The sequence below is a fragment of the Colobus angolensis genome, unplaced genomic scaffold, assembly GCF_000951035.1.
Source record: "Colobus angolensis palliatus isolate OR3802 unplaced genomic scaffold, Cang.pa_1.0 Scaffold286, whole genome shotgun sequence".
NCBI classification, from domain to species: domain Eukaryota; kingdom Metazoa; phylum Chordata; class Mammalia; order Primates; family Cercopithecidae; genus Colobus; species Colobus angolensis.
In genome coordinates, this window is record NW_012116110.1 from 2,064,485 (window position 1) to 2,092,024 (window position 27,540).

The 27,540-nt window shown below is 43.2% G+C and overlaps 1 protein-coding gene across 1 annotated transcript in view; it reads right to left on the reverse strand.

Moving 5' to 3' along the window:
* Window positions 1-471: 471 nt before the first annotated feature.
* Window positions 472-27,540, reverse strand: part of TRPM3 (transient receptor potential cation channel, subfamily M, member 3) — a 588,224-nt gene continuing 561,155 nt past the window's right edge. Inside the window, exons 23-26 of the mRNA XM_011948911.1 lie at window positions 18,091-18,241; window positions 17,775-17,974; window positions 14,457-14,589; window positions 472-2,159 (exon numbers count right to left, since the gene is read on the reverse strand). Of these exons, the coding sequence (XP_011804301.1) occupies window positions 707-2,159; window positions 14,457-14,589; window positions 17,775-17,974; window positions 18,091-18,241 (1,937 nt within the window). The 3' untranslated portion in view covers window positions 472-706. The remainder of the gene's footprint in view (window positions 2,160-14,456; window positions 14,590-17,774; window positions 17,975-18,090; window positions 18,242-27,540) is intronic.

Consider the following 27,540-nt stretch of genomic DNA (forward strand, 5'->3'; position numbering starts at 1 on the left):
CAAAAAGGCATTTCTGTTCCCTTATTTTTTTCAAAAAAGGATAAACAGTTGTGGCACCAGAAGTGAATAGATAAGAGACAGGTGAACTATGACTGTTACCTTGTTTTTTCTTTATAATGATCAATTACAGAAGTGTTGGCATGAGAAGGATGTGGGACGTTAGGTAGAACTGCTTGCTGCCGGCTTATACTGAATAAAGAGGATGCTCTTCATCAGTCACCAGTGATGGAGCCAATGTGAAAAGAAAACAGAATGGAAGTTTAGAATATCTCATTGTGTACGCTGGCTATTTTATTTTATTTTGCAATTTAGCCCTGCATCCTACAACTCTTGATAATGGTCAGAAATCAACAGATGCCTCCTGGCATGGAGCGTGCTCGAAGCCCCTTGTTTCCCCTGCTCTCATGGCTTTCTGCCGTGACTGCGGATACATTCATCTCTAACCCTTCCTTCTCCCTCTCTTCCCCCTCCCTGCCCAGCAAGTGTGAACATGCCTTAAATCCCCTGTGTCTGGCACTGGGTCAGATCAAATGCTTTCTTGATCTGTGGCCCAGAAGTCACCTTTGAGTTAACACCTCCCAAAGCATTGCTTGTTTTGCTCAGCTAAGAATAAAGCAGGTATGATTCAAGGAAGGGGGAAAAGCTGGAGTTGGAGAGAATGTTAGGGCTGGATTCTTGAGCCTCCTGTGATGGATATTAAGAAGGTTTAGTTGTGCTTGCTTTCAAAGCTTTGGAAAGCCGATGTTCTGGACAGTCTCCTCATGGACAGGCTGTCCCCTCGGCCCTCTGGCTTGGAGGACTTGCTTCTCTGGAAGGGATTTCGCAGGCTTGCTGTGTTCCGCTGCCTGTCGAGTTTGTCACTGATGGAGAAGCTCTTCCTGGTGTGTGCATATGGCGCGCTTGGCTCCTCTGCTGAGTAGCTGTTGGCGCGCTCTATCTTGGGAACAGTGATGTTGTTGGACAGGGTTCTGTCTGAGTTATCACCCTCCTGGGAGGATATTGCAATGGTGGCTCTGCGGCCTTTGGCCTCATTCTCCTCACTGTCAGAGCTGGGGTGACTCAGTTCTGCTTCTCGCTCAGGATGGCAGCAAGATAAATCCTCCACTTTGTCTCCAAGACCTCCAGGGAAGGCAGCTCTGTCCGCAATTGCTTGAGGGGCATTGACACACCTTGTGTCAATACAGTCTGTAATACTTGTGTATTCTGCTGTTTTCACAGGCACCCCAAAGTTGGCATAATAGCTCCTTGAGGGGGAAAACATAAAGCTATGAGATTTCACGATGGGAGCCTCTTCCAGAAGAAAGGGTGTGGTGGCTAGGTAGCGGCTGCTTTTGGAACGCTCAATGGTGTGGTACATCGGAGGGTCTGAGTCCCAGGGGTTTTGGCATTCTGGAAGGTGGGTATAGTCTGAAGAAAAAGATCTAGTGTCCATGGAGGTGATGTCCTCGAAATCAATGCTCCGGCTTGGAGGTTTGTCTGTGGGTGCAAGGGTTGCATAGGCACTACTTGAAGGAGCTGTGGAAGGTACTGGAGTTGAAAAGCTCGGCTCGCCCAGCCCAAGGATGTTCATGGAATTGTCCAGAGGGTCTATATCACAGTGGAGCTCATCCATAGCAGAGACATAGATGTCTATACACGATGATGGTCTTCTGGAATCGGGAACAATGGCCAAGGTGTTGGCAGGGGCTGCAGGAGCTTTGGGTTCTTTTGCTACAGAGTGGGAACTAGTAGCCCGGTGTAGGCTCAGGGACCTTTCTTTAAAAATACTTTCCAACTTTTCTATACCACCTTTGTCTTTCATATTGACTGAATAGAAAGAATGGCTTCGCATACGGGGCATTAAGGTTGGAGAAGTTGGGGACATGGTCTCCTCACCTGCAGGGTCTATACTCTCTTGGAGCTTGAAGGTGTTCCCTTCCTGGCTGTTGAAGCTGCTCTGGCGGACAATGTAGGCTGCGTCCGTGCAGTCTGAGGAGGTCCTCGAGCGGATTTTGTTGGACTCAGCCCTCTCCAGACCTGTCAGGCGCTCCAGGGCCGTGGCCATGCGCCCGATGAGGTCTTCCAGCTGTGCCAGCCGGATGTCCACAGTCTGGAGCGAAGCCTTCATGGAGTGCTCTCTCTCATTGACTTCCTCCAGCCGCATGGACATGTTCTCCACCCTGTGTGAGGAAGAGAGAATGGGAGTCACTCGGCCTGGTTCATCTGCTGGGGCTTTAGAGAGCAAGGATATTGCCTGACCTTGGTACCTTCAATGCTGTCTTCCCAGAGGGAAGACAGGTTACAGGTGTTGAGAGGGGTTGGGAGGAGAGTACGGCATTGATGCTGTGACAGAATCCCAGAATTCAAATCTTTTTGAGCTAGAAGAGGCTTTAGAGATTATCTAATCCAATGATTTTTTTTTTTTTTTTTTGAGAAAGAGTCTCGCTCTGTCTGTCGCCCAGGATGGAGTGCAGTGGCGTGATCTCGGCTCACTGCAAGCCCCGCCTCCCGGGTTCACGCCATTCTCCTGCCTCAGCCTCCCAAGTAGCTGGGGCTACAGGTGCCTGCCACCATGCCCAGCTAACTTTTTGTATTTTGTTTAGTAGAGACAGGGTTTCACTGTGTTAGCCAGGATGGTCTCGATCTCCTGACCTCATGATCCGCCTGCCTCGGCCTCCGCAGTGATTTTTTTTTTTAGCTGTCAATCCCCCTTTCCCTCAATGAGATGGAATGCACAACCCTGATAAATAGGCACTAAAATGGAACAGTCCTTATTGAAGTAGAGTGGGGCCAAGTCCACCCTGGCCTAGCTGTGGCTTGAGGCAGGGCATAATGACCTAACTAAGCATTCGGTTGTTGGCTTATCAGGGTCACCCACAAAATGAGAATGTTGCATTTTGAAGATTTTACCCAGAATTTTGCAATGAAATTTTAGAATCTAGCTATTTTTATTGCAATACACATGTAGAATTTGTATTCCATGGATGGGGGTTATTTTTATTTTGCATTTATACAATAATTTTTGTTGCTATTCATGATCATCTTTTTAGAAGGTTGTGTCTCTAAAGGAATTAATATGGCCTAGTTACTGAGGCATCCAGGATTGATCTAATCTAATCCAATCCTTTCATTCATAAAGGAAAAGCAAAAATCAAGAACTTAACCAAGATTGCATAAAGCAATTTGTTGTAAACACTGGAGTATCTGTCAATAAGTCAATTCTTCTACTCCTCTCTCTCTCCCTCTCTGGTTAGCTGATCACAGATGCCTTATATTACAGTTATTGCTAGAACTCTCTATCCTCCCGTTGGAAATTCTTTTCTTTTTAAAATTAAATTAAATTAACTTTTTTAGAGATGGGGGGTCTCACTTTTTTGCCCAGGGTGGTCTCAAATTCCTAGGCTCAAGCGATCCTCCTGCCTTGGCCTCCCAAAGTGCTGAGATTACAGGCATTAGTCACCATGCCCTGCCTTTTGTTTGTTTGAGACAGGAGCTCACTCTGTTACCTAGGCTGAAGTGCAATGGTGTGATCATGGCTCACTGCAGCCTCAACCTCTCAGACTCAAGTGATCCTCCTGCCTCAGCCTCCCTAGTTCTGGGACTATAGGTGGATGCTACCATGCTAGCTGTTTTTAAAATTTTTTGTAGAGACAGAGGCTTGCTGTGTTGCCCAGGCTTGTCTTGAACTCCTGGGATCAAGTGCTTCTCATGCTTCAGCCTCCCAAAGTGCTGGGATCGCAGGTGTGAACCCTGGAAATTCTTAGGGGCATGGTTTGTCTCATATTCCTGTTTTCATTTCTATGTGGTCAACCTAATACCTGCCAGGTATCAACAAATGGGTCAGTGACATTTATGAACTTGATTTCAATTGTCACTGAGTCTGCCTGGCCATTTATTTAAGACAGAGGCCACATATTAAAAATAAAATCATACCTTATTTTTCACTTGCTCAAATTAACTTGGAAAGGACAAACTAAAGCCAAGTTACAATTTGAGCTCAAACTTTCACTCTTAAATGTCCAAAGACAAACCTTTTGGTGAATTTAAATGAGACCCAGGCACAACTTCTCTGGAGAGGATTAAAGTGACTTTTTCCAATCCTTCCAATATGCAAAGTAAATCGTTTGCTGATTCTTAAGGCACTTGCTGCAGGAAGACCATGGCTACGCAATATGCTTCACAGTGAATGTGGGAATTAGGCTGGGTCCCTGCGGTCTGTGGGGGTGGTGGTGAGGTTTTAATGACAGCATCACTTCTATTAGGGAAGCACATACACTTCATATGCCAGAAGCAGGTTATATAATACAAGAGGCATGTGGATCTCTGGGAGACCTATAGACTTCTTAAAAACCTCCTCTCCTGCTGGCTAGGAGCATGGGGGTGTGACTCCCCTGCCTTGGGGCACATTTCTGCCTCTCTCAGGAACCCCCCACCCCCACTCTGCTTTTATCCTTCAGCTTCCCTTCACCCAACCAAAGGTCCCAGCCTGCCCTCAAGAGCCCTGCTTGTCATTTTTTCTTTTGCTCCCTCCTGCTGCCCCATAACCAACCCAGCGCATCTCAGGGGCCAGGCACACTCTGCCACCACGCCCAGGTGTATTCCCGGAAGACTTGTACATTGAGCTATTCTGTATCTGGCAAACTCAACACCATGCACTAAGCTGACACAGCTAATTCGGAAGGAAAACACAGCTTTTCCCTCTTTCACTTCATTTTGTCATATAAACATAGCCCAAGAAATTAAATTACTTAAAATAACAAGTTGGTGTGTCTCATAGACTTGCAATTACTCTTTCACTATCTAGCCTATGGAGTTTGATTTTGCAAGTACTGTAGTTAAATTTTTTACAATGCAATCTGTTATATTTATTTATTTATGTTTGAGACAAGGTTTCACTCTGTCACCCAGGCTGGAAGGCAGTGGTGCAAACATGGCTCACTACAGCCTCGACCTCCTGGGGTCAAGTGATCCTCCTGCTTCAGACTCCCAGGTAGCTGGGACTATAGGTGAGCACCACCATGCCCAGCTAATTTTTTGAAAATTTTTTTATAGAGGTGGGTTCCACTATATTGCTCAGGCTGGTCTTGAACTCTTGGGCTCAAGCAATCCTCCCGCCTCGGCCTCCCAAAGTGTGGTATTACAGGCATGAGCCACTGCGCCCGGCCAATACATTTTGTCAAGTGTATAAAACACTTGTTCATTTAAGTCCAGAGGAGGATAGATCATGCATTTCTGTAGCATGAGATGTTTTGCTTAACATACTTTAGGTATTGGGTCTCACTAGCTCTCTAGTGCTAGGAGAGTAATAAGAGGCAGGGTAGTTTTATTTCTCCTTCTCCCTTTCTCTCTGGAGCCCAGTGTGTACAAGGTTGGTACTGACAGAGATGAAGTTGCTGTTTCGACCTAACTGTAGTCATTGGTCTGAGTGCTGTGAAGTATCTCCTTGCCATGGCCTGTGCTGTGGGGTCCTCTCTGTCCACATCCCACCCCTGACCTTCAGCCCCAGGATCCAACACTATAGAGAAAATTTGTAGGTGAGAGGCAGAGCTGACGCACCAACACATAACAGAAGAGTCAGGACCTAAAAAGCCGTGTGTCCCTATAGCCCCAGCTACTCAAGAGGCTGAGGTGGAAGGATGGCTTGAGCCCTGGAGTTTGAGGGTGCAGTGAGCTCTGACTGCGCCATGGCACTACAGACAGCCTGGGCAACATAGGGAGATCCTGCCTCCTTTTATTTAATATTTATTTTTGTTTTTTTTTTTCCTGAGACAGGGTCTCACTCTGTCACCCAGGCTCGCGTGCAGTGGTGTGATCATGGTTCACTGTAGCCTCGACCTCCCAGGGCTCAGGTAATCCTCCACTATAGCCTCCTGAGTAGCTGGAACCACAGGCATGCACCACGACACCCAGCTAATTTTTGTACTTTTTGTAGAGACAGGGTTTCGCCATGTTGCCCAGGCTGGTCTCAAACTCCCGATCTCAAGTGATTGATCACCCGCCTCAGCCTCCCAAAGTGCTGGGATTTTTACAGGCAGAAGCCACCACACTCAGCATTGGTCCAGAGCCAGGACCTGGTTGCCTGGACATAGGCAGTAAACTGGACATAGAAACTGAGTAAACTGGACACAGAAACTGAGTAGCCCAAGGAGATGAGAGGAAAGCAGAGGAGGTACAGGGGGAAGAGTCTCTTCAGGGAAAGAGAGAAGGTACGTGGTGAGAGCCCCAAGAGTGAGGAAGGATGGCTGCAGGGCGTGGAACCAGGGGAGGGAGGCCTGTTGGAACAGGGCCAAGCAATATTCTTGTCAAACCTTAACTCTGCTCTGGGCTCTGAGATGGGCTGCAATGTGAGACTTGACTAAAACAATAATGGACTGTTTTCTCCATTTTCTCCCAGAATTCTGGGTGTGAAACAAGCCAACCGTTTAAATGTATGATCACTTAAGTCATGGATCTAACTGATAGGGGTTTGACATACGGGTTATAAAAGAATTAAAAAGTCCTAGAGTTAAGGTTGCCTATGTTTGTTTCATAACTAGACTGGTTCTGTTAATCTTTTTTTTTTGAGACGGAGTTTCGCTCTTGTTGCCCAGGCTGGAGTGCAGTGGTGTGATCTCGGCTCACCACAACCTCTGCCTCCTGGGTTCAAGCAATTCTCCTGCCTCAGCCTCCCGAGTAGCTGGGATTAAAGGTGTGCACCACCACGCCCAGCTAATTTTGTATTTTTAGTAGAGACGGGATTTCTCCATGTTAGTCACGGAGAACATGAGGAGACATGGTTTCTACAAAAATAAAAAATTAGCTGGGTGTGGTGGTCCATGCCTGTGGTCCCAGCTACTCAGGAGGCTGAGGTAGGAGGATCACTTGAGCCCAGGAGACTGAGGCTGTGGTGAGCACAGATGGCACTACTGCACTCCAGCCTGGGTGACATAGTGAGACCCTGTCTCAAACAAAACAAAACAAAGTTTCAATGTAATTGGGCAGGTGTCACAGATATAAACAGGCCTGAGGTATACACCAAGAGTTTTGAGTCGTGATTGTAGTCACTGAGAACTGATACTGATCAAAGAATTTGGGGGATAAAAATGGAGATATATATGGATGATAAAAAATTTGTGGATAATTTAAGGAGACAGATTCCTAAAGTGACTAAGAAGAAAAGAGGCACTGCAGAGAGGAAGAGATGCTATGAGAGGAACTCCTTATAGAAATTTCCCTCTTTCATATCTCCAGAACTCGAATGGCTCATTTCTGAATAATTCAAGTGGTGATCAGAGCAGGGACACAATAGGGTGCTGGAAAGCTGTTGGGTGGCCATGAGAGGAGGCCCAATAGGTGGGTGCAAAACCCCAGCTAAGATGATGACTAGCCTCTTCAGCCAGTGAGATGAGGAAAACAGCATTCAAAAGAAGATTCTAGCAGCACGGAACATTTTGACTTCCACATGCGATTTCTTAAGAATTGTTATGCTGTTTTATGGAACCTTATCTTCTTTTCTGATAACCTTGAAATGTGGTGAAAGGAAATGAGGTAAAATAACAAAGTATTGGCAGGCCACGCCTATTCTAAAATTCCTTCATCCCCTGAGTGCTGGCAGTGGGGTGCATGTAGGATGAGGGCAAAAGCAATCCCATATTGCATGAACTCAAGGAAAAGGGCACACAGGTTTCAAATCAAAGGCAATTATACAGAATAGCTAAAGCAAACTCTTGCTTATCCACAAGTTGATATCTAATCTATGAATTATTAAGTCCTTTTGGGTCATCTACCCTTCCCTTTGGGTTAATTATCCTTCTCATTAACTCTGGGGAGAAAAAGAGAAACAAGTTTAAACTTAACTTGGTTAACGGAGAGACCAAAGATCAGCTTCGGAAAAAGATATGGTGGGTGGTGGATGAAGCTCAGCTTTTTGGCTTACACTGATTTAAAAAAATATGACTTATGAATTTCATATCCCTAAGTCATTTCTCTCTGCCATTGTTATAAAAAATTATAAGTTGAACATAGTATTTTTTTCTGACTTTTTACTTAATTTTGTGGGTACACAGTAGGTGTATGAATTTATGGGGTACATGAGATGTTTTGATACAGGTGTGCAACGGGAAATAAGCTCATCCTGGAGAATGGGTAACTGTCCTCTCAATCATTTATCCTTTGAGTTACAAACAATCCAATTACATTCTTTATTTTAAAATATACAGTGAAGTTATTACTGATGATAGTCACCCTATTGTGCTATCAAAGAGTAGGTCTTATTCTTTCTACTTTTTTTTTTGTACCCATTAACAATTCTCATCCCCTCTCCAATCCTCCACTACTCTTCCCAGCCTCTGGTAACCATCCTTCTACTCTTTATGTCCATGAGTTTAATTGATTTGATTTTTTAGATCCCACAAATAAGTGAGAACATATGATGTTTGTCTTTATGTGCCTGGCTTTGAATATACTATTAATAGCCATGTTTCTATCACTTTTTGGATCTAGGGAAAATGAAAAAGGGCAAAAAACTTAATGGCTTGGGAAAGAATCCTGGATTAAAAGATGACACTGGGAATAGTGCTAAATCCTTGCATTTGCTTAAATGTTGTCATCAAGGAGAAAATTCAAACCTCAAACTTCTTCTGACAAGTGAAGCCTGGCAGGTGGGGTGATGGTGGATGATCTGGATGCTTTAATCAAGAGTCTGGGAATTAAATGACTATAGGCAGGCAGATCAGGAGCGTAGGTAAGGCAGGCAGGATGTCAGACGATCGAGGCAGGGACTCACTCTGTGGCAGTGGAGAGCATGCCCAGTCCAAAGACATATTCAGGATGAATTTTTAACAATCACTGCAAGTCCAGCAAAACAGCCGTGTGGGGGTAGATGCCACCCAAAAGTCACCGTTTTTTGAAGTATGCTTTCTGTGGGTTAAAGGAACCCGAAAAGAACTCCCTACTGTGATCACCAGAAAATGTAGGTAACCCTTAAGAACCAATGGGAAATAAAAAGAAATGCCAGGAAATTGGAGATAGAAAAAACTTTTCCTGATATTTAAAATTCCTAGATTCTAGAAATTATATAAATTTGACATAAATTCTGGGCAGCATTATAAAATGTCTCAGTAGTAGGTAATTAAACAGGTGGTATTTTTTGATTGCTTGAAAACAATAAGGTTAGTTAACAGGAGACTGCATGAGATCATTATTAATCTTGCCCCTTTTTTGATAATCAAGACCAATATATTGATATAGATGCGCAATATCTGTGATGTACATTGTGATTTTAGCCAGGAGGTTGATATCCTGGGCCACCTGGAGAAATGTGAATACCTAGCTGGCTAATTAACCAAAGGAGAGATGGTAGAGCAATGAGCTGATGTCATGAAAGACATTTTTTTTGGAGTCATGCCGTGATCCTCTGACTTGGTTCACCTGATCTGTGCTTGTGAACATTTTGGTGAGCTATGTCAAAGACATAGTAAGTGTGGTTATCAAACAAACGATGGCCTAAAGTTTGTTTGATGAAAAATTAATATGCTAGGTGAAAAAAATCAGGATCCAAAATTACTTGAGGTGCTGAAATAATGAGCTAAAGGGAAAAAAATAAAGAACAATTTTATGGCAATGAATATTAAGTCTTGATTCGAGGTTAAAACAGACATTTCACAAGAAGAAGTTGGAGCATATTGAATCAGCTCATGTAAAAAAAAAAAAGCCCTGGTTTAATGCATTGAAGTGGACTCTGAACCAAAGATGTGACTTGGTTGCTAAGAATAGTAATATAATCTTATAGCACACCTAATGTGTAGGTCAAAAAATAAGAATCACAATTTATTGAAAGCATAATACCTCATATATGCATCTCAATAACTTCTAACACTCTACAGTTAGGTCTTAATACTCCATTTTACGAATGGGAACATAGGTTAAGAGGAGTTAAGTAAGCTGCTCAAGGTCACACAGCTAGTTATTGCAGAATTAGCATTAAAATGTTGTTATATTATGCACATTGTACTGTGTTCTTTCCATTATACCATGGAGATAACTCTGTATGTACTAGTCCTACTCTATATGTGCTAGTCCAGTACATGGTAGGTGCTCAAAAAAAGTAAATGAATAGATAAAGGAATTAAATCTAGGCTCTAACTACAACACAGGGAATTGAGTTTAACTTAGGCACCACATTTAAAGGATGTTGACAATTTAAAGTGCATACTTGAGAGAGTGAGCCAGGGTAGTAGATGGTCTGCTGGAACGCAGGGTAAGTAATGAAATGATCTTGGGATATCTACTTTGGAAAAGACACAGCACAGTGGGAGATGACAATGATCTTCACATATGCAAAACATTATTTCAGAGAGAAAAGATTTTTAACTCTCCTTCCTTCCTTCCCTCCCTCCCTCCCTCCCTCTTTCTTCCTTTCCTTTCCTTTCCTTTCCTTTCCTTTCCTTTCCTTTCCTTTCCTTTCCTTTCCTTTCCTTTCCTTTCCTTTTCCTTTTCCTTTTCCTTTTCCTTTCTTTTCTTTTCTTTCTTGGTGGACTCTCGCTCTGTTGTCCAGGCTGGAGTGCAGTGGTATCATCTCTGCTCACTGCAGCCTCCACTTCCCGGGTTCAAGCAATTTTCCTGCCTTAGCTCCTACAAGTAGCTGGGATTTACAGGTGCCTGCCACCATGCCTGGCTAAGTTTTGTATTTTTAGTAGAGATGGAGTTTCACCATGGTGGCCAGGCTGGTCTCGAACGCCTGAACTCAGGTAATCTGCCCACCTCAGCTTCCCAAAGTGCTGGGGTTACAGGCATGAACCACTGCACCCAGCCTTAATTTTCAGAGAGAAAAGTCTTTTCCTGTATTCATTCCTAAGACTGGTAGCATAGGCAGTTTCTTCTCCTTTCCAGGAGGTGTTCAAATCAAGGTTGGGTGTAACTAGACAGTGCATTCTTTCAAAGTAGAGTTCCTATATCCCTTCCTGCTACTCAGGCCTTGCTCATGCTAGTTGCTCAGAACATGTTTGTTAAGTTGCCATTGGTCAGGTGTGTGGAGGAAACAACTGCTTTGGGTACAAGCAATCTGTACTCAGCGACTTCCAGAACATTTTCCAAATATACGACGCCAGAATTTTATATGCTCCACAGTGAATAATTCAGCACCATCCTCTCCCAAGTTTGGACTTACAGCTGTCCATTGGTTTTCATCAGTGGTTCTCAAAGTATGGTTCCCAGACAAGCAGGGTCAACAATAACATCAGTATCATCTAGAAACATTTTAGAAGTGCAATTTTCAGGCCTTACTCCAGACCTAGTGAATCAGAAACTTTAGGGATAGGAAGGGGGGGTACCCAGCAACCTGTGTTATAACAAGCCCTCCCGATGATTTTGAGACCTGTTAAAGATTGAGAACCACTAGGTTGGATGTTTCTGGTCATCCCTGCTGGGATGCACACAAGAACTCAATGAAGTTGCATGTTTCCTGAGGACTGAGGCCTGCCTTGTGGATCCTTAGTGTGTGGCTTACTGCCTGGCAATGGTGAAAGCCCAGTATTCACATGTTGAAACAGAATTGAACTCATAAAAGGATAGTGAGCATAGCATTTGATGGAACAGGCATCAAGAATTGGTTATCTTCAGCCAAGAGTCCACAACTCCTCATCAGGGGGGATAAAAAAAGCTAGTCACCAATGTTGCCTAATAGATGAAAAGCTTGGTTATTTGAGTATAATTATCATTAGTTAGATATTGTCCCAAGTAAAGCAGAGGGCATTGGTTACTCTACTGGCACATTATATTCTAGAATTATATTGCTCTAGATGCATCAGGGTCATTGCTGTATAAAAAAGCGGAAAGACAAGGATTTTTCAGAATCAAGTTCCTATGAGGTGTTAATGATATCCTGAATATTGTATTTAGCTCTTTACATGCCACTATGATGCAAAAGTGTGATTGAATAATGATCCATTTAAATGGATAATTATGGGAGTATCTTTGTATTTCTAAGAAGATTCATGCAAATACAACCTGTATAAATAACTTGTGTTTTAAGGGTAGTGGCAGGAGGAGGAGTATGAAGCTCACTCTGGAAAGAAACTCCTTTTCCTAAGTCTTTGAGTAGGACAAAGAGGCAGCTCTTAATGTTGTTGATTTCAAATCTCTGTTACTGGGGTTATCTAACGTGAATGTAAAATTATATTCTACATACTGTATAGAATATATACAGCTAATTTAAGTAAATTTAACCATATGTACCTTTCCAAACGTGTGTATATATACATACATATATATACACATGTGTATATGTCTCTATCCCTATCTTTCTCTCGCTCAATCAAATGTAAATAGGACAGGTGATTTCACCTGCCACTCCATTCAGAATGAACATGTTCTAGAAGATGTTTGAGATTGGTAATATGGATCTCCTCTTCCCTTGGTTAGTCTCTGTTCCATTGCACACCCCATGGTGTTTCTGTTTTGCTGAGTGCAATTTCAGTGTTGAGAGACATTATTTTTTGGTTCACTTACAAATGCAAAAAAAAAAAAACCCCAACAACAACAATGATAATAACAGCATTAAAATTCCAAAACCCACACAAACAGAAGCAGCAGAATGAAGCCTGGCTTAGGTTTGTTTCTCTGGCACCTGGGCTTGGTCTTGAGGTCATCTTGGTCTTTCAGGCCCCTGTTACTCCAGAAGGTCAGCTTAATGCCTAGGACGCAGGGAAGGTGGGTCTACATTCTGTCCTGGGCTTCTGGGAATTGCTCACCTGGGCCATCCTCTTTGAGGATGGAGTTCTGTAATCACCCAGAAAGGTACAGGGCCTTGAGGAAGGAGTATTCTTAAAGGGTTTGCAGGCATGGGGCCAGAGGCTCAAGTGGATGTACTGTAGTTTCTTTCTGTTTCTTTTCAGAAAGAATTAGCGAAATGGTCACAATTTATTCACATGCGCTGGTGCCTGCACCTCCTTGTTCTTGTTCCTCAGGGAGGCGGGCGAAGGCTTCCTTGCATCTTAACACTCTTTTTTCCCTACCTCTCTTTCCCCCCAGGTCTACAGCTTTTCTGAATTTAAAAAGCATTTCAAAGGCCTGTAGACAAAAGCTTTGTAAACATGTCTGAGCAATGGGTAATGTGTCCACATAGAACAATTTCTGGGGAACCACATGGTTATATGTCCATTAATAAATAGCTTTCTCAAGGCTTCAGAATGAGAAATCTCTTCAGATTTTAGTTTCTTCTTCCGTTTGCCAGAAAATTGCTTTACATTATATCATCATAAAATGGTCTATTTTGCAGCAACAGATGTGTATAAAATCTGTGCACGGCTTTAAACTTTATTAGTATTGGCTGAGTACCGATGGATACTATCACTCAATGGCATATGTGTATATACCTACTTATATAGACTGAATTCTTCAAAGAAATAAAGGGCCAGGGACAAAATATGCCATTTATGTAATTCCTACAGAGCCACTAGAGAAGCCTGAAGTGGATGAGCAGACAAAATGTCATTTCATAAAAACTGGAGGTGACTGCTTTGAATCTTAAAAGCCTGAGTCATACTGAATAAAGTCGTCAATATGTTAGGCCTTTCCACACTATTTCTAATTTGCTTCTGCCATCTTTATATTGCAAATGCTTAAAATGTGAAGTTACACCTATGTTTTGTAATATTTTGGGTGTTCTTCAGAACAGTGGTTCCCAAATGCTAGGTTTTGCACGTGCCAGCCTGGAATGAAGTTTTTACTAGTCTACAGCAAAATAAGAAAATGTAAGTGTATTTTCATAAAGCTAGACTTATTAGGTTTAAATAATTATCTTTATTTGAAGATCTTGCTGTCTCTCTTTTTAATACCCTAAGGTGTATCCTTCAGACTGAAGATTTTTCTTATAGCCCTGCTGGCTATACTATTTGTCCAATGAGATCTAAATGTATATAATCACTTGGTAGAAAAATCTGCTTTTATTTTATTTTATTTTTTGCTTTCATCTTGTTCTATAAAAAGGAAAAACAAAATTCTGGGGGAAAATCCTAATTATTATTTCAGCTAATTTATAACTCCCTTACTGTCATTTATTCAGAAGGTATTGGGCATCCATATAAGGCAGGCACTAGGGCTGTTGAACTCCTTTGAAAAAGACATTCAATAGTCTACACAAAACATAAATTAATGGAGAGCCTAGAGTCAGGTTGAGTCTCATTTGGTTTTTGTCTGGGTCAGAACTTTCCAGTTTCTGCTCTGAGCCAGCAACCTCAGGCCTGTCCTGTACTCAAAATTCTCTTCTGTCTGGGAGGACAGCTGCTACTGCCTGTAGAGAAGTCTAGGATCTATAAGTCTGAGATTTTGATCTATAGACACTTTGGGCAATGTTCTGTTTCCTCATAAGCTCCATGATTTCTCAGACAATAAAAACAAACACAAAAGGTCTCTGTTTTGTGACTGTGTGAATAAATTCCATGGATAAAGCATGCCTTGGCACAACACATCTGCGGGAGGCATGTGTCCACAGAACACACCTTTCTGAAGTCACCCGTATCCTCTCATCATTAGACGAGTTGAACCGATCATCCTTTTCTCTGAAGTATTCTTCTATGCACTGCTCTTCAAAGTCATGTACTTTCTTGAGCTCATCATCGGTTATGAAGAGTTCTGTAAAAAAAAAAAAAAAAAAAAAGCCATGAGGGAGAGAAGTAAAAGCAATGGCATCTGATTTGCGGGACTAGTGACATTCCCAGTATAAATCCAGGTGGGAAAAGGGGCCTAGATTCCTTGCTAGGTCTCAAATGAAATCCAAATCCAATTAGGCAACTTGCATCCAATTAGGCAACTTGCATCACCGTCGTCTTTCTGAACATGAAATTTATTATGGGTCTGTGAAGTTCACCTGGGCATATCTGGTTTGCTGCAGGAGCTGGGTAGAATTAGGCAAGTTGTGAGGCCAGGGAAAAAGCTAAATCAAGGCAAGGGAAGCTATTCAGAGCATAGAGTATCTTAAAAGCTCAAAAACTTCTGGGCTGGGGATGTGGCAGAGAGACATTGTTGACTGGCCTTACTAAAAGCCCTTTTGCAACCCTATTCTCCTTTTTCCCTTTCCTGAGCTTAGAAACCCAATACAAACATTTCCAGTTTCTCTTGAAGCTAGCAGCAACCACAAGGACCCAGTTTGGGCCAAGAAATAAAAGAAGTCTGCTGCAGGGAGGAGTGGTGTCTTGGGAAGAGATTTTACTTTCCTGATAAAATATAGAGATGTGGTTGCTTCTTTCTACAGTTTTTTACCTTCTCCTCTTTTTCCTGCCTGGAACATGAATGTGATGACTGGAGGTGAGGCACCTATTTTGTGGCCATGAAACAAGAAAGCACAAAAGGAATAGCTGAGCTTAAAAATAGCAGGACTCTGGATCTTTGACTTCAATGAACCATTGTTGAGCTCTGGGCTCTTCACTTTCTGTTAAGTGAGAAAAAGAAAACCTTATTTATTTGCGTTATTGTTAACCTGTTTTCTGTTAATAGAAGGTAAATGGATTCATAACTGATATAGCAGTAGAAAGAGCCCAGTGGAAAACTGAACCTTTAAGTTGTTTATGAATCAGGGTTGGGGGAGAGAACTGCTCTGCCAGTTCTTAAATGGGACAAGTCGCTCTTCTAATCCCATGCCCTAGAGATGTGATAGGGATTGTTCCAAATATTTGGAGCCCTGGATTTTGGACCCTCGGGGATTTAGTTTGCTGAGGTGGCTCTTGCTTGCTTTGAGACATTAGCCTGAATTTGCCTGGGGCATGGAAAGTATGAATGTAAAAGCAGGCGAGAGAAAAGAAAATACCAGAAATCAGACTGCTCTTGTCAAATATGGGAGGCTTCCTGAGGTGAGGAAGACCTGTATCACAGGGGACGCTTGAGATTCACTCATGAAATTACACAGAGCATTAGCCTGGAGGGAGGGGAATGAAAAAAGGCAGTAAGAGAGGCCCTCAAAGCTCAGACAATTGCTATTGCTGCTATTGCTATTGCTATTGCTATGTTTGAGACTCAAAGGAGTATATTTAACACTTATTCTGCTGGCACTTCATTTAACTTCTTTGGCTATGCGTAACGCCTTTTTAACAAAAATAAAATACTATTTTTTAAAAACTCCATCAATATGTCAACTTTTAACAATAAAAATTAAATTTTACATTTCAGAGTGTTTTTGTCTGAGACTCTGCCAGAACTTGGCAGTGCCCTGGATTCTTTTAATTAAGGCTACAGATGGATGGTGAAAAGTTCACTTTCCCCAACTGATTCATACAATGCAGTCTCTGACTTTCACCCTTTCCGACCCAGCCACAGCAGTAAAATCTTTCTTCTCTGAGAAAGCAGACATGGCTGCTCTTCCCTTCTGAGCATCCAGTGACCTGGCAATGCTTTTATTGCTACCATTGGTGATAACAACAAGAAAACCCTCAACAGCAGCTGCATGGAGCTGACTCCCATCTAGCCCAGTGTCTGGCTTGTTCAGGTTCTCTGGCCTTCTGTGAGGGTGTGAGCATCCACCAGAAAGGAAATAGATCTCTGGACCGTCCTACTTCCTGCATTGTATTTACAAACACCCTCTTCCTAAGCTCTCTGGATAAATGAGGTTCCTCTTCTACCACAAATGAGTCATGTTTTATTGTAAATTATTTTGGGACTCTGAGCTAGCCCTCAGCATGTTTATCCACTGTAGGCTATCATTCATTAGAGCATCCCACTGCCCCGATTTTGTATCTCATGCTCTTCCACATTGGCTAGAGTTCCTGAGTCGAGAAGCTTAGGGTTTATTTCACAGGTCATCCACCCCGAGCCCTCTAGCTTTTCTCTTTGCTTAAATTTGTGTTTCAGATGAAAACAGTGAATTCTGGAATTCCCAGGTCTCTCTAATTTTAATGTCTAAAAAGAATTTGGGCATTGCAAGTTCAGGGAGGGTGTTAAGGACTTCAGATTTAGAGAAGCTGTTGACCAAATTGTTTTGGTTTCAAACCTTAGGTATACTGGTGACCATAGAGAGGGAGGTAGACTCCTGGGCTATAATCCCAGAGGCTCTTGTTCAGTAGATTTGAGGTAGGTGGCTTGTTTGACACACTTTGAGAAACTGTAGGAGCTTGCTGGTATGGGACTGGATTCCCAGTGGTTCTTAATGGAGCGTGATACCCAAGGGGTATTTAGGAAATCTGTGGGAGTCACTAGTATTTAATGTGTGGAGGCTGGATATGCCAAACCTCCTGCAATGTGTGGCATAATCCTACACAACAAGGAATTGTTCCACCTCAGTGCTAATAGAACCTCCTTTTAGAAACACTGGGCTGGAAGGTGGATGGTGAAGGGTCTTCTGTTTTGTCCTCTGAGTAACAGAAAGGAGGGCTGGTCTTCTCATGAGGCAATCTAGGCACAACCCTAAGGTTTAGGAAAATGTTTAAGATAAGAAAAAAATTATAGGTCCAGAAATTATTGCTTAAATAATATACAATGTAGCCTTGGGTGGCATATTAATATAGTTGACGTATTTTGGGTTGAGATCTCTGGAAAGCAAGAAACTTAGAACTTATGAAGGTGCTAAAACAGCCCTGTTGGAGACTGTATCTCTCTGAGAAAGACATGAGGCTACGAGTGCTCAATTTCAGCCTCTACCATCTTCTTTCTGACATTATTTCTCATTCAAGCCAATTCCCTTATCCCCCAGTCCTCTCCAAGTCTTCAGAGTTGTCCGCAACCTGCAGGAGGCGGGAGGAAATAGGTGGCCATGTGATCCTGCATGATTGCATATAGGAAGTGGTAGGGATTTCTGAATTGTGGCGGCTGGGCTGTCGCTTGAAGCTTACTCAGGCCGTAGTCCCTTTCGTCCGGGTCGCTCTCGTGTTTCCTCCATCGGCAGCACAGGTGCTGGAATATCATGGTCATGTGGCTGAAGATGATCAGGGGTGGGGGCAGAACCGGTCTTTCATGGAAAGTCATGATGAGCTGATACCTCTGAAACTTCCACACTTGGTTGGATATCGATTTTACTTCAAAAAATGTGTTGCTAAAATAGAGACCAAAGATAATCAAGTGAGAAAACCCCACTGTTTTCTGAAGCATCCACTCCCCTTCACCCCTGCTGTCCTTGTCCATCCCATGTGCTCCGAAGGATCCACTTACTTAAAGACAGCAATGAGGAGGTTGACCAGCAAGATGTTTGCCACTAAGAGGTAGCAGGCCATGATGGCCGGCACGATCCAAGCTCCTGTCTTGCAGGGAGGCAGCTGGATTATTTTACCATCCTCTCGGGTCTCATTCTGTCCACAGGGAGCTGGAGGGAGCAACACAGGCAAGAAATGAGAAACTGGCAATTTGCGTTAGGAAAAAAAAAAAAAAAAGAAGATGGATTTGTATGAGGGCTTTAGATGGAAGAAATACATAGCCATCTCAAACAGAAAAAAGTTCCAAACAAGCCAAAATTGAAAAATGAGAACTTCATTAATATCTCGAGGGGCTGCTACTCTGGCAGTACAGGGCCTCGGTTCCACTGTCTCCCCAAGTTATCACCTGACCAGAAGAGGGAGGTGGAGCCACCTGCTTGCTCACCCTGCCACTAGGCCCCCACACTGGGTGAGTGGCACTTGGCACTCCTTCTGAAGCCTCGTGAGGACTTTTCTTGGGTGGGCCCAAGGAGAAGAGAGTCCCACCACTGGCAAGTTACTTTCAAAATGTGCTGTAGAGGCTGTCACCCCGACAGCTGTAAGAGCAGCAGCATCTTGGGGCTATTGATCGGGAATTAGCACCAGGGCAGCTGTTAATTGCTGCAAGAAACAACCTGGGAGCTCCAGCTAACGATTTGCTGTCTCGGTACAGAAGGAACAACACAGGGCAGTGCCTTAGGAAGTAGTTAGAGGGCTTGTCGCTCTGTGCTCCTGATGGATGGGATTTCACTAGCAGGGCAATGGGGGGTGATGGGCCGCGATCGTGGAGCTCACAGCCACCCCCGTTCTTCCAGCAGCATTTCCATTCCAAAAGTGTGCTTTTCAGGGCACAGGAAACAAAATCCAACTGCAGTGAATAAATGGGCAAATGGGGGAGAAAAAAGCCTGGAGGTGGGGGTGAGGAGGAAGGTGATATGTGGGATTGGCTGAGTGTGAGTAATGTGCTAATGAGGCCTGCTTGGAATTTCCGGGTAAATGCAAGAAAAAAAAATCCCTGACAAAGCTTCTTAGTGCTGCACAATGTGGCTCAGGGAGCCAGATGATGCTGTGAGGTGCCAGGCATGCGTGAGGTAGCCCTCCTCTCCAGCCTCCTATAATAGCTTTAGAACAGGGCTCTTTGCATCTACCTGTAAAAGTGGGTGGGGGGGAGTGGGAGGAGCACCAAGAGGTCTCAGCAGTTGCCACAGCCTCTTTTGATGATCTGCCAGGAAGATTTGAAAAGTTGACCCAGAATCTACTCGGCTGGAGTACCTGGCAAGAGGCGTCCGTTCCTTTCTCAAGAGTTTCCGTTGCTAGGCTGCACATTCTGCAGCGATTCTCAACCCTGGCTGCCCTGGGGATCACCTGGGGAGCTCTAAAAAATACCAATGCCCAGCTTGGCTCCAGACAATTGGATCAGAATCCCTGAGGGTGCCCCAGGCATCAGCATTTCTTTTTAAAACTTTCTAGGTAATTCTCAATTGCCATGAAAGTTGAGCCCACTGAGCTAGAATTAGGCTGGAAAAATTACGTAATTTTTGACATGCTCTGAGGCCCAAAATGCATCTTCTCAGCCTATGAGGATTTTAATAACATTAGGACACCAAGACCTGGTTTTTATGGCCAAGAAAAGAGGACCAAAGTGCTTCCTTTGGTTCTGCCTGCCAAGATGATTGGATGCAGAATCAGGCATTTTTGAGGAGCAAGAATCTTGTTTTATTACAGCAGTTGTGGCACTAAACACCCAAGACAGCCCTGTAAGAGGTCCTGATCATTTCCACCCTCAGAAGGAAAACTCAGCAACGAAGGTCCCCTGGCTTCAGCATGAAGTCAAACTCTGAGAGTGCCTGGCCCTGGGCCATGTCTTGCCACCTCCCACCTCTCCTTCTGAGCACAAACTGGACTGAGCTTCCTGCAGTTCCTAGAAATGCCATGCGCTTTCTTCCTTCCTGATTTTGAGCCATGCTGCTTCTTGGTTTCTAAAAGACCCCTCTGCTACCTTGCTCCCATTCCCATGCTTCACCTGGGTGAATCTTGTTCATTCTTTGGTGCTCACCTGGCTTTCCAAAGCCCACCCAGCCCCCTTGCTGCCCCATCCAGCAAGGACTTGGGTAGGTATCTTCCTTACAATCTCAGAGCACCCTCTGCCTGCCCTTTTGGGGGTCTCTCACACTGTATCACCATTGCCAGTTTACTTGTCTGTATTCCACACAAGATTTCTGGTGGAAAGTTGCTCCTCAAGATTTCCCATCACCTGGCTCAGTGCATACACACAGCACATCCATGTGCACCTGTACAGGACAAATGTTGCATAAATACAGGAGATCATGGGGACACAGTCTTGCTGTTGGACACTAATAGACATTTCCCACACCTCCGCAGGCCTACATAGGCCTAGCTCTGAGGGGTCATTAGCTCCTTTCTTAGGTTCTTTCCAGAAATCCTGCCCTCAGCTTGGCAAGGAATCTTCTTACACTCAACCAGACTTCAGCGTTTCTGCTACCCACTTGGCCACAGGCCTCATGGAATCATTGCTTTGTTTTTCTCTCCTCTGAGAAGCTTCTCACACCTACTCTACCCACTTCCTCCCAGCCTAACAGTCTGGTAGTCTGGTCACTCCGCTATTCTGCCCTTTCCTCTGGTTCCTGCTGAGATCTCTATGTAGATGCCAACAAAGAGCAGAAATAACTGCTTGGGGTTAAGTTAGAGAACTTACACGATTTTTACAAATGTGGTCCCTGATCTCCATTTCTTGACTCCATTCTGAGAGAAGGCAAAATAAACTCATGAGAGGCAGAGCTCATTTATTTTGCTCTTTTTGACCCTATATTGAAAGAAGGCCATGAAGACACTTCCTCCACTTGGCCCCTCTGCCCAGCTGAGAGAGGAAACAAGGAACAGTAGGTGCTTGCTTGTTTCAAGTGGTCCACGTGCATTTCCATGGGCTTTAAGAAAGTGCCATCAACATATTTCCAAGTCTCTACTGAGTTCCTCTGCTTGGTTCCTCAAAAGCCCTCCCTAATTAAAATATTAGACCAGCTTAATATCTTTTTTTTTTTTTTTAACATTAGGTACCTTCCTGAGAAACTTAATATCTTTATTGAAGATTTGTTTGGCGCCGGGAACCTCCTTCCAATCTTTTGAGTATTAATTTATTCCAACTTCCCCCACCTTTTACTCATCCTGCTTTAACAGAGGTAGTATTAATTTAGTGGTTCAGAACATGTATTATAACCAGGCAGACCAGAGTTCAAACCCCAACTCTGGCTGGGTGCAGTGGCTCATGCCTGTAATCCCAGCGCTTTGGGAGGTCGAGATGGGGGATCACCTGAGGTCAGGAGTTCGAGACCAGCCTGGTCAACATGGCAAAACCCTGTCTCTATTAAAAATACAAAAATTAGTCAGGCATGGTGGCGCACACCTGTAGTGCCAGCTACTTGGGAGGCTGAGGCAGGAGAATTGCTTGAACCTTGAACATGGAGGTTGCAGTGAACTGAGATTGTGTCACTGGACTCCAGCCTGGGTGACACAGCAAGACCCTGTCTCAAAACAAAAACTCCCCCAAAACCTTGACTCTGCCATTTTCAAGTAATCCGACTTTAGCTTTGTCCATAAACTTCAGCTTCCTCATCTGTGAAATGGGAGTAATAATAGTATATTACTGTCAAGTAATGTACTGTCAAGATCATTACACAAGATAATGCATGCGAAGTATGTGGTTCAGTATCCAGCACATAGTACTCAATGAACATTAGCTGATGTCGTCATTAGTATTGTTATTTCTGTAATTGATAGACTTTGAGCTTCTCAGTTAGGAACTATGTTTTATTCCTCTTTGTTTTGCAATCACTAAGAATAGTACTTACTCTACAAACATGTATTGAGGGGTTATAATATTCAGAATACAGGGTATATTGGGAATTAGATGCTTCCTGTTCTGAAAGAACTCGCAATTTAGTAGAGACATAGAAAGGGAACAAAACATTGCATTATTGTGTGATATGAGCTTGGATGGGGGTTCTGAGGAAACACTCACATTTGAACTGCTATAGTCCCTCTAGCCTGGCCATACAGAGCAGTCTGGTAATCAGGACCAGCCTGAGGAACATCATCTAGGTTCTACAACAATAGGGGTAATGTAAATGAATTAGGTGATCCTTGTTGCCATGATAATGACAGTAAAAATGAATAAGAAACAGCCTTCATTTGGTAATATCAGCAAAGAAACTGAGCATCATTTGCAGCAGTTAATGCAAAATGTTTTTCTGTAATGGTTTCTAATGATGTCCTTGTTCTGGGTAGTTACCTGCCCTAGAAAGTGCTATGACTCAAACTTATAGATGTCTACCAATGATGAAGATGAACTGGCGCCTTAAAGCCCTGACAAGCAGCAGATTCCAGGATGAGGAATAAATTATCTGGATTGTCATATGGCACCAACCATTATCTGGAGATTTATATTCCCAGGGAAATGCCCCAGGGACGTGCACCCAAGATGGCATATGGGTGGATGTTTAGGGAATGTGGGCTGGTGACTTCCCCGGGCCGCCTCCTTCCCTGATTTTGGCACCTGACATTTGGGTGACTTTTCTCTCAATCCTTTTGCAAGAGGCAAATGCATGGTCAGTACCACCTCCATACCAAGTGGCATGTTGTCACCTCCCTCTTTCATGGTGACAGTCAGTACAGAGTCCCTCTAGTGGATATTGGCTGGTTCCACCTGCCCAGTGTATATTTCCCCATCTTAGTTTCCATTTGTGGAACCACTCCTTGTCCACTCTCAGTCCATGAAGTATGGGTGAAAGGAACTTCAATGCCAAATCTAGGAGAAGATTAATCAGTGCGTTTTATCCCCTGATTGCAGTGATTGGTTCAGGGATGGACATATGTGACACACACCTGATCAATCAGCTCAATAAGCATCAGCCTTGGAACTTTTGCTGATACTAGTATAAAAGAGAAGTTCTCTTTTCACAATACAATGTAACACTACCAAGTAGAGAAGGCCTGCCCAAGAGCGACTTCATCACAGAGAACAGAAACTGATTCCTGGCTCAGCCATGCCTAAAACCAGCCTTCTACAGTCACACAAACCATGAGATTAAATTTCAGTTGGGTTTCTGTCACTTGCAATTAGTCTTGACTGATATGATTACCCGCACCTCTAGTCCCTGTCCACAAGCCAGTAATAAGAGATGTTCATATTTTGGGCACCTCATTCCTGAGAGACTGCATTTGGAGTCTTGGAATGGCACGGAAAGATTGGAAGGAGCAACATGGGATGTAAAATCTGATCTGATACCAAGGTTAAATTATTGCCAGGAGCCAGAGGCCATGCTGCTCCCCTTCTTCCCCAAAGTATAAAATAGGGGCCTATACTGATAAAGCTCGAATTTTGTCCAGTTGGGATCTTTGACTCAGAAACTAATGACACAGATTACACCTATTATCAAACCTGTAGGATTAATGCAGCTGGGAAACTTTGGCCAAGCACCTGGCCAAAGTTAAAGTGAAGAAAACTTATTCTAGAAGCTGGTCATAGCTTAAGATGAAGTCGTAGGGGCCTCAAGGTGACATACAGGTACAGAGTGGGAAGGTTACATCTATGCAGCAGTGGCAAATTAGAAGGGATCAAACATTTGGAGATTCAGATTCTCTATGGTTTACTTATGGGGGTCACATTGACACATCACATGGCAGAAGCCCGGAAGTGCTATTTCTACTAACTATGCATTAATAAGTAGAAATGGATGATTGGGCTCTGGAACAAATTAATAGGTTGTTCAAGTAGAATCCTGCCACAGTACATGAATGATAGTAAGAAAGCCCTCCCTATATATGTTGTGGAGGTTTTGGAGCACAGTCTTCCAATGGTTGAAATGTTTTTCATACATAAACTTTTATAATAACAAGTCAATGACATCCCTTACTGGAACACAAGCCTCACAGGGCGAGATTTTTGTCTCTTTTGTTCACTAAACAACCTCTAGAACACTGCCTGGCATGTACTAGGTGCTCAATAAACATTTTCTGAATGCCTGCAGACATGGATATCACACATTGCACATGTGACCTGCAACGTCAGGCATTTCTGTGAGTTACAGCTCCTCTATTTCACTGGGTGTCTATTTTCCTATTTATGTCAAGATCTCATCAAGTGTCATCATGACCTGTCAATATAGGGTGGCTCCTGTGACAGCAAAAAACTGACAGCGGGAAAAAATAGATTTTTTGGTTTTTGGCTTTTGGTAATCGCCAAGGTTAAAGCAATAGGTTTGCTCTTTGACAAAGGCTATAGAAAATCTCCCTCTAGACGCTGTTGTGTAAATCTCCATGGCAAACCAACAATACCCCATCTTGCATCCATGACAGACATTGCCAATTAATCTTGATGTTTTTTCCCTCTAAGCCAAGATATGACCTTGGAAACCTTCTCAAGACAAAACTCCTGAAAGCACACCAACCAACTGAAATTGACGCAAGAGAAGGGACCTTCCTCTTAGCCTCTGTAGAAATGGGAATGTGAGGTCTGGGGTGAAAGATCGGTGATGTTCTTCTTTTCAGGATCCTCCTCAAGCCTGCCCTATACTACCTCACAGTTGCCCAGGAACCAAAAAGGGTCAGAATAGGACATCCTGCTTATTTCAGACACTGATACTTGTGACGAGGGACCATCCTGAGAGGGCTATGGAATTCCCCCACATACATCCTGGACCTGAGGACCCTGGCCCCTGCCTATTTTAAAAGATAGCTTTAAAAATGGTGCTTTCCCAGAAGACCCTGGTCCTAGTTTTTTCCTTATTTGAGATCGTCAAAAGTGATGGAGAGTGGAGATTTAAGAATAAACATCCGTGGAAAGCATAATATGTGGCAATCTCCATGCTGGGCACATTACATTGGCCATTGTGTTTCATCTTACCAGCTCTGTAAGACATGCATTGTCCTTGTTTTACAGTTGAGGAAACACGTGACGAGGGGTGAAATGCCTTACCCAAGACCACACAGCTAATAATGGGACAATGCCAGAACCATTCCATCTATCCAAAAAATACTGAGTTCCTGCTAATGTGCCAGTGGCAACTGGCAGTGAAGATACAATTACAAATAAAGCAGAAATGGGCACTACCCTCTGACCCTAAAGTCTATATGTACTCTGCTCTACCTCACATGGCCTTGCCAATGTTATATTAGTGACCACCTATTGCAGGCTTAAATAGAAGGCCCTGTGCTATGAGCTTTACTTGTATCACCTCATTTTAATCTTTAGTATATTTTGACATGATAGGTCTAATGTTTCCCATTTTACATATGAAGTAGGGAGGCTCAGAAAGCTTTAGGGTCCCTGTCAGGTATCTCAGAGTCAGGAAGAACAAAATCAGGATGTCTACAAAAGCCTGGTGAGCTACTAAGACCCTTTCGTTGGTGCCTCTGAAGAAAGAGCCAACATGGGATTGAGAGGAATCTCTCAATTATGAACAAATGTAGAAACAGTTCATTAGACATTGATTGTTCTTGTCCCCATCAACATGAATAACTTGGCCTGAGCTCTTCAGATGAAGTCCAAGTGCACAGAACAGTTTAAAAGTTCAGAGGGTAGAGAGAGAAATTAGGTTCCAGTGAGAGGTAAATTAGGTTCCAGTGAGAGATATCGGGTGCAGGCATCTCCACCCCAAAGATTAAGACACTTGCCCTTTTGATTTCATCCTATAATATAACAGGGAGAAGAATTTATTTATTTAATGTGCACACCATCTTGTTCCTAAAATGTCAGAGAAATTTAAAATGGAACACCAACCAACGTTTGATATAATCAGAGTCATCCTTAAAAATATGGCGAAAAAGGAATATTTCTTGAAGAATGCCCCTTCCTCTCCTATCTGAAGAAATGTTTCAAAAGCTCAGTCCAAATCACAGGCAATGTAATAAAGAGCTTAGTTGAGTATCTGGCTACATTTATCCTATTATTTTTAAAGAAAGGATTTTCAGTTAAAAATCCATCTTGAAAAGATAATGAGACAAAGAGGATTTCTCCACCTCCTTTTGAAAATCTATACAGTTCACTATGGAGGATTCAGAATGCCATTAGCACAGCTGCTGTGGCTTACTGGGAGGACGAATTTGATTGAGATAATGCTGCTCTTTGGCCTTTTCCTGACAGTTTCCCTTGGCAAGACAACCGGAGATGCCTCCCTTTGCATGGCTACATCTTTCTAGAAGTTTCCTTATCTGAGGGTCTTTGATTGTGCTGGGTCCAGGTAGAGGTTTTCTCTGTGGAAACATGAGGCTCTTTCTATTGCTTTTGGTAAGTGACTGCCAATATCCTCTTATAATGGACAGGAAGAGCAGAGGTCACTGAAAATCAGGCAAGCCCAACTTTCTAGAGTCAAAAGCACCATCTACTAGCATCCCCTTTTACTTCTTTTGTGGCTTAAGTTTTTTCTCTTCACCTAACCCAAACACTAGGTAAGATGCTAACTGATGATGACATGGCACAAAGGCAGCCACTGGAAATTGGTGGGAGGCCTTGGTTTTTCCATCCATGAATGAAAGGAGTTGGGCTATTGATATTCCTTGCAGCGCAACAGACACACAGCTTGGGAAGTCCAAGAGGGCTTTAGGACACAGAAGCAGGGCATTAAATAGCATGGAACTAAATAGTAAGGGATGACGCTGTCAAGCTTCTTTCCATCTTCCTGACGCCATCAGAGAGAAAGTGTTGGTTTAAGCATACTATTTCTTTAACACTTCCTTCATGTTTGCGAAATTCCCTTTTTAGGAAAGACTGAGCTCAAGCATCTGGTAGAATTTCACAACAATGTAGGGTTTTTCATTCTGTTTATTTTGTGGTTATCTTCTATTTATGTCAAATGATACTGATTTTCAACTTGTGACCATAAATCTTTAAAAATAAATTAAGTTTTTAAAAAATGAGCCAATTTAACTAAAAATATTTAAGAATAGAACAAAGGTTACAAACTAGTGAATGGGGGTATGTGGTTGACTGAAGTTTGGGAAATGCTGGATTAGATTTTCTCTAAACTCCATCTATTCCTGATATTTTGTCACTCCATGATTCCAGGAAAAGGAGCAAAAGACTTGAATATGCCCCAAACTGAATCATCTATTCCAGGAGCCAACTATAGATCACTTGTAGAACCTTAATCTTTTTATTCCTGGCAGAAAAGCAAACTAGCTCCCACTGCATTAAATGGAACTCAGCCCCCACCTGGGGAAAAAAGGGGCCCAATGATATAGCCTCCAACTCTTCAGGGCCATCTTGGCTTGTGGTCTATCTGCTACTTGCACACAGTTTCAGCTTTGAGCTATTCAGAACCCACTATTAAGCTGAATGTCTCATTTTTTAATCCAGTAAGTTAGCAGGATGTCACAAATCTAGGAATGCTGTGTGTGTGTTGGTGGGGCAGTGGGG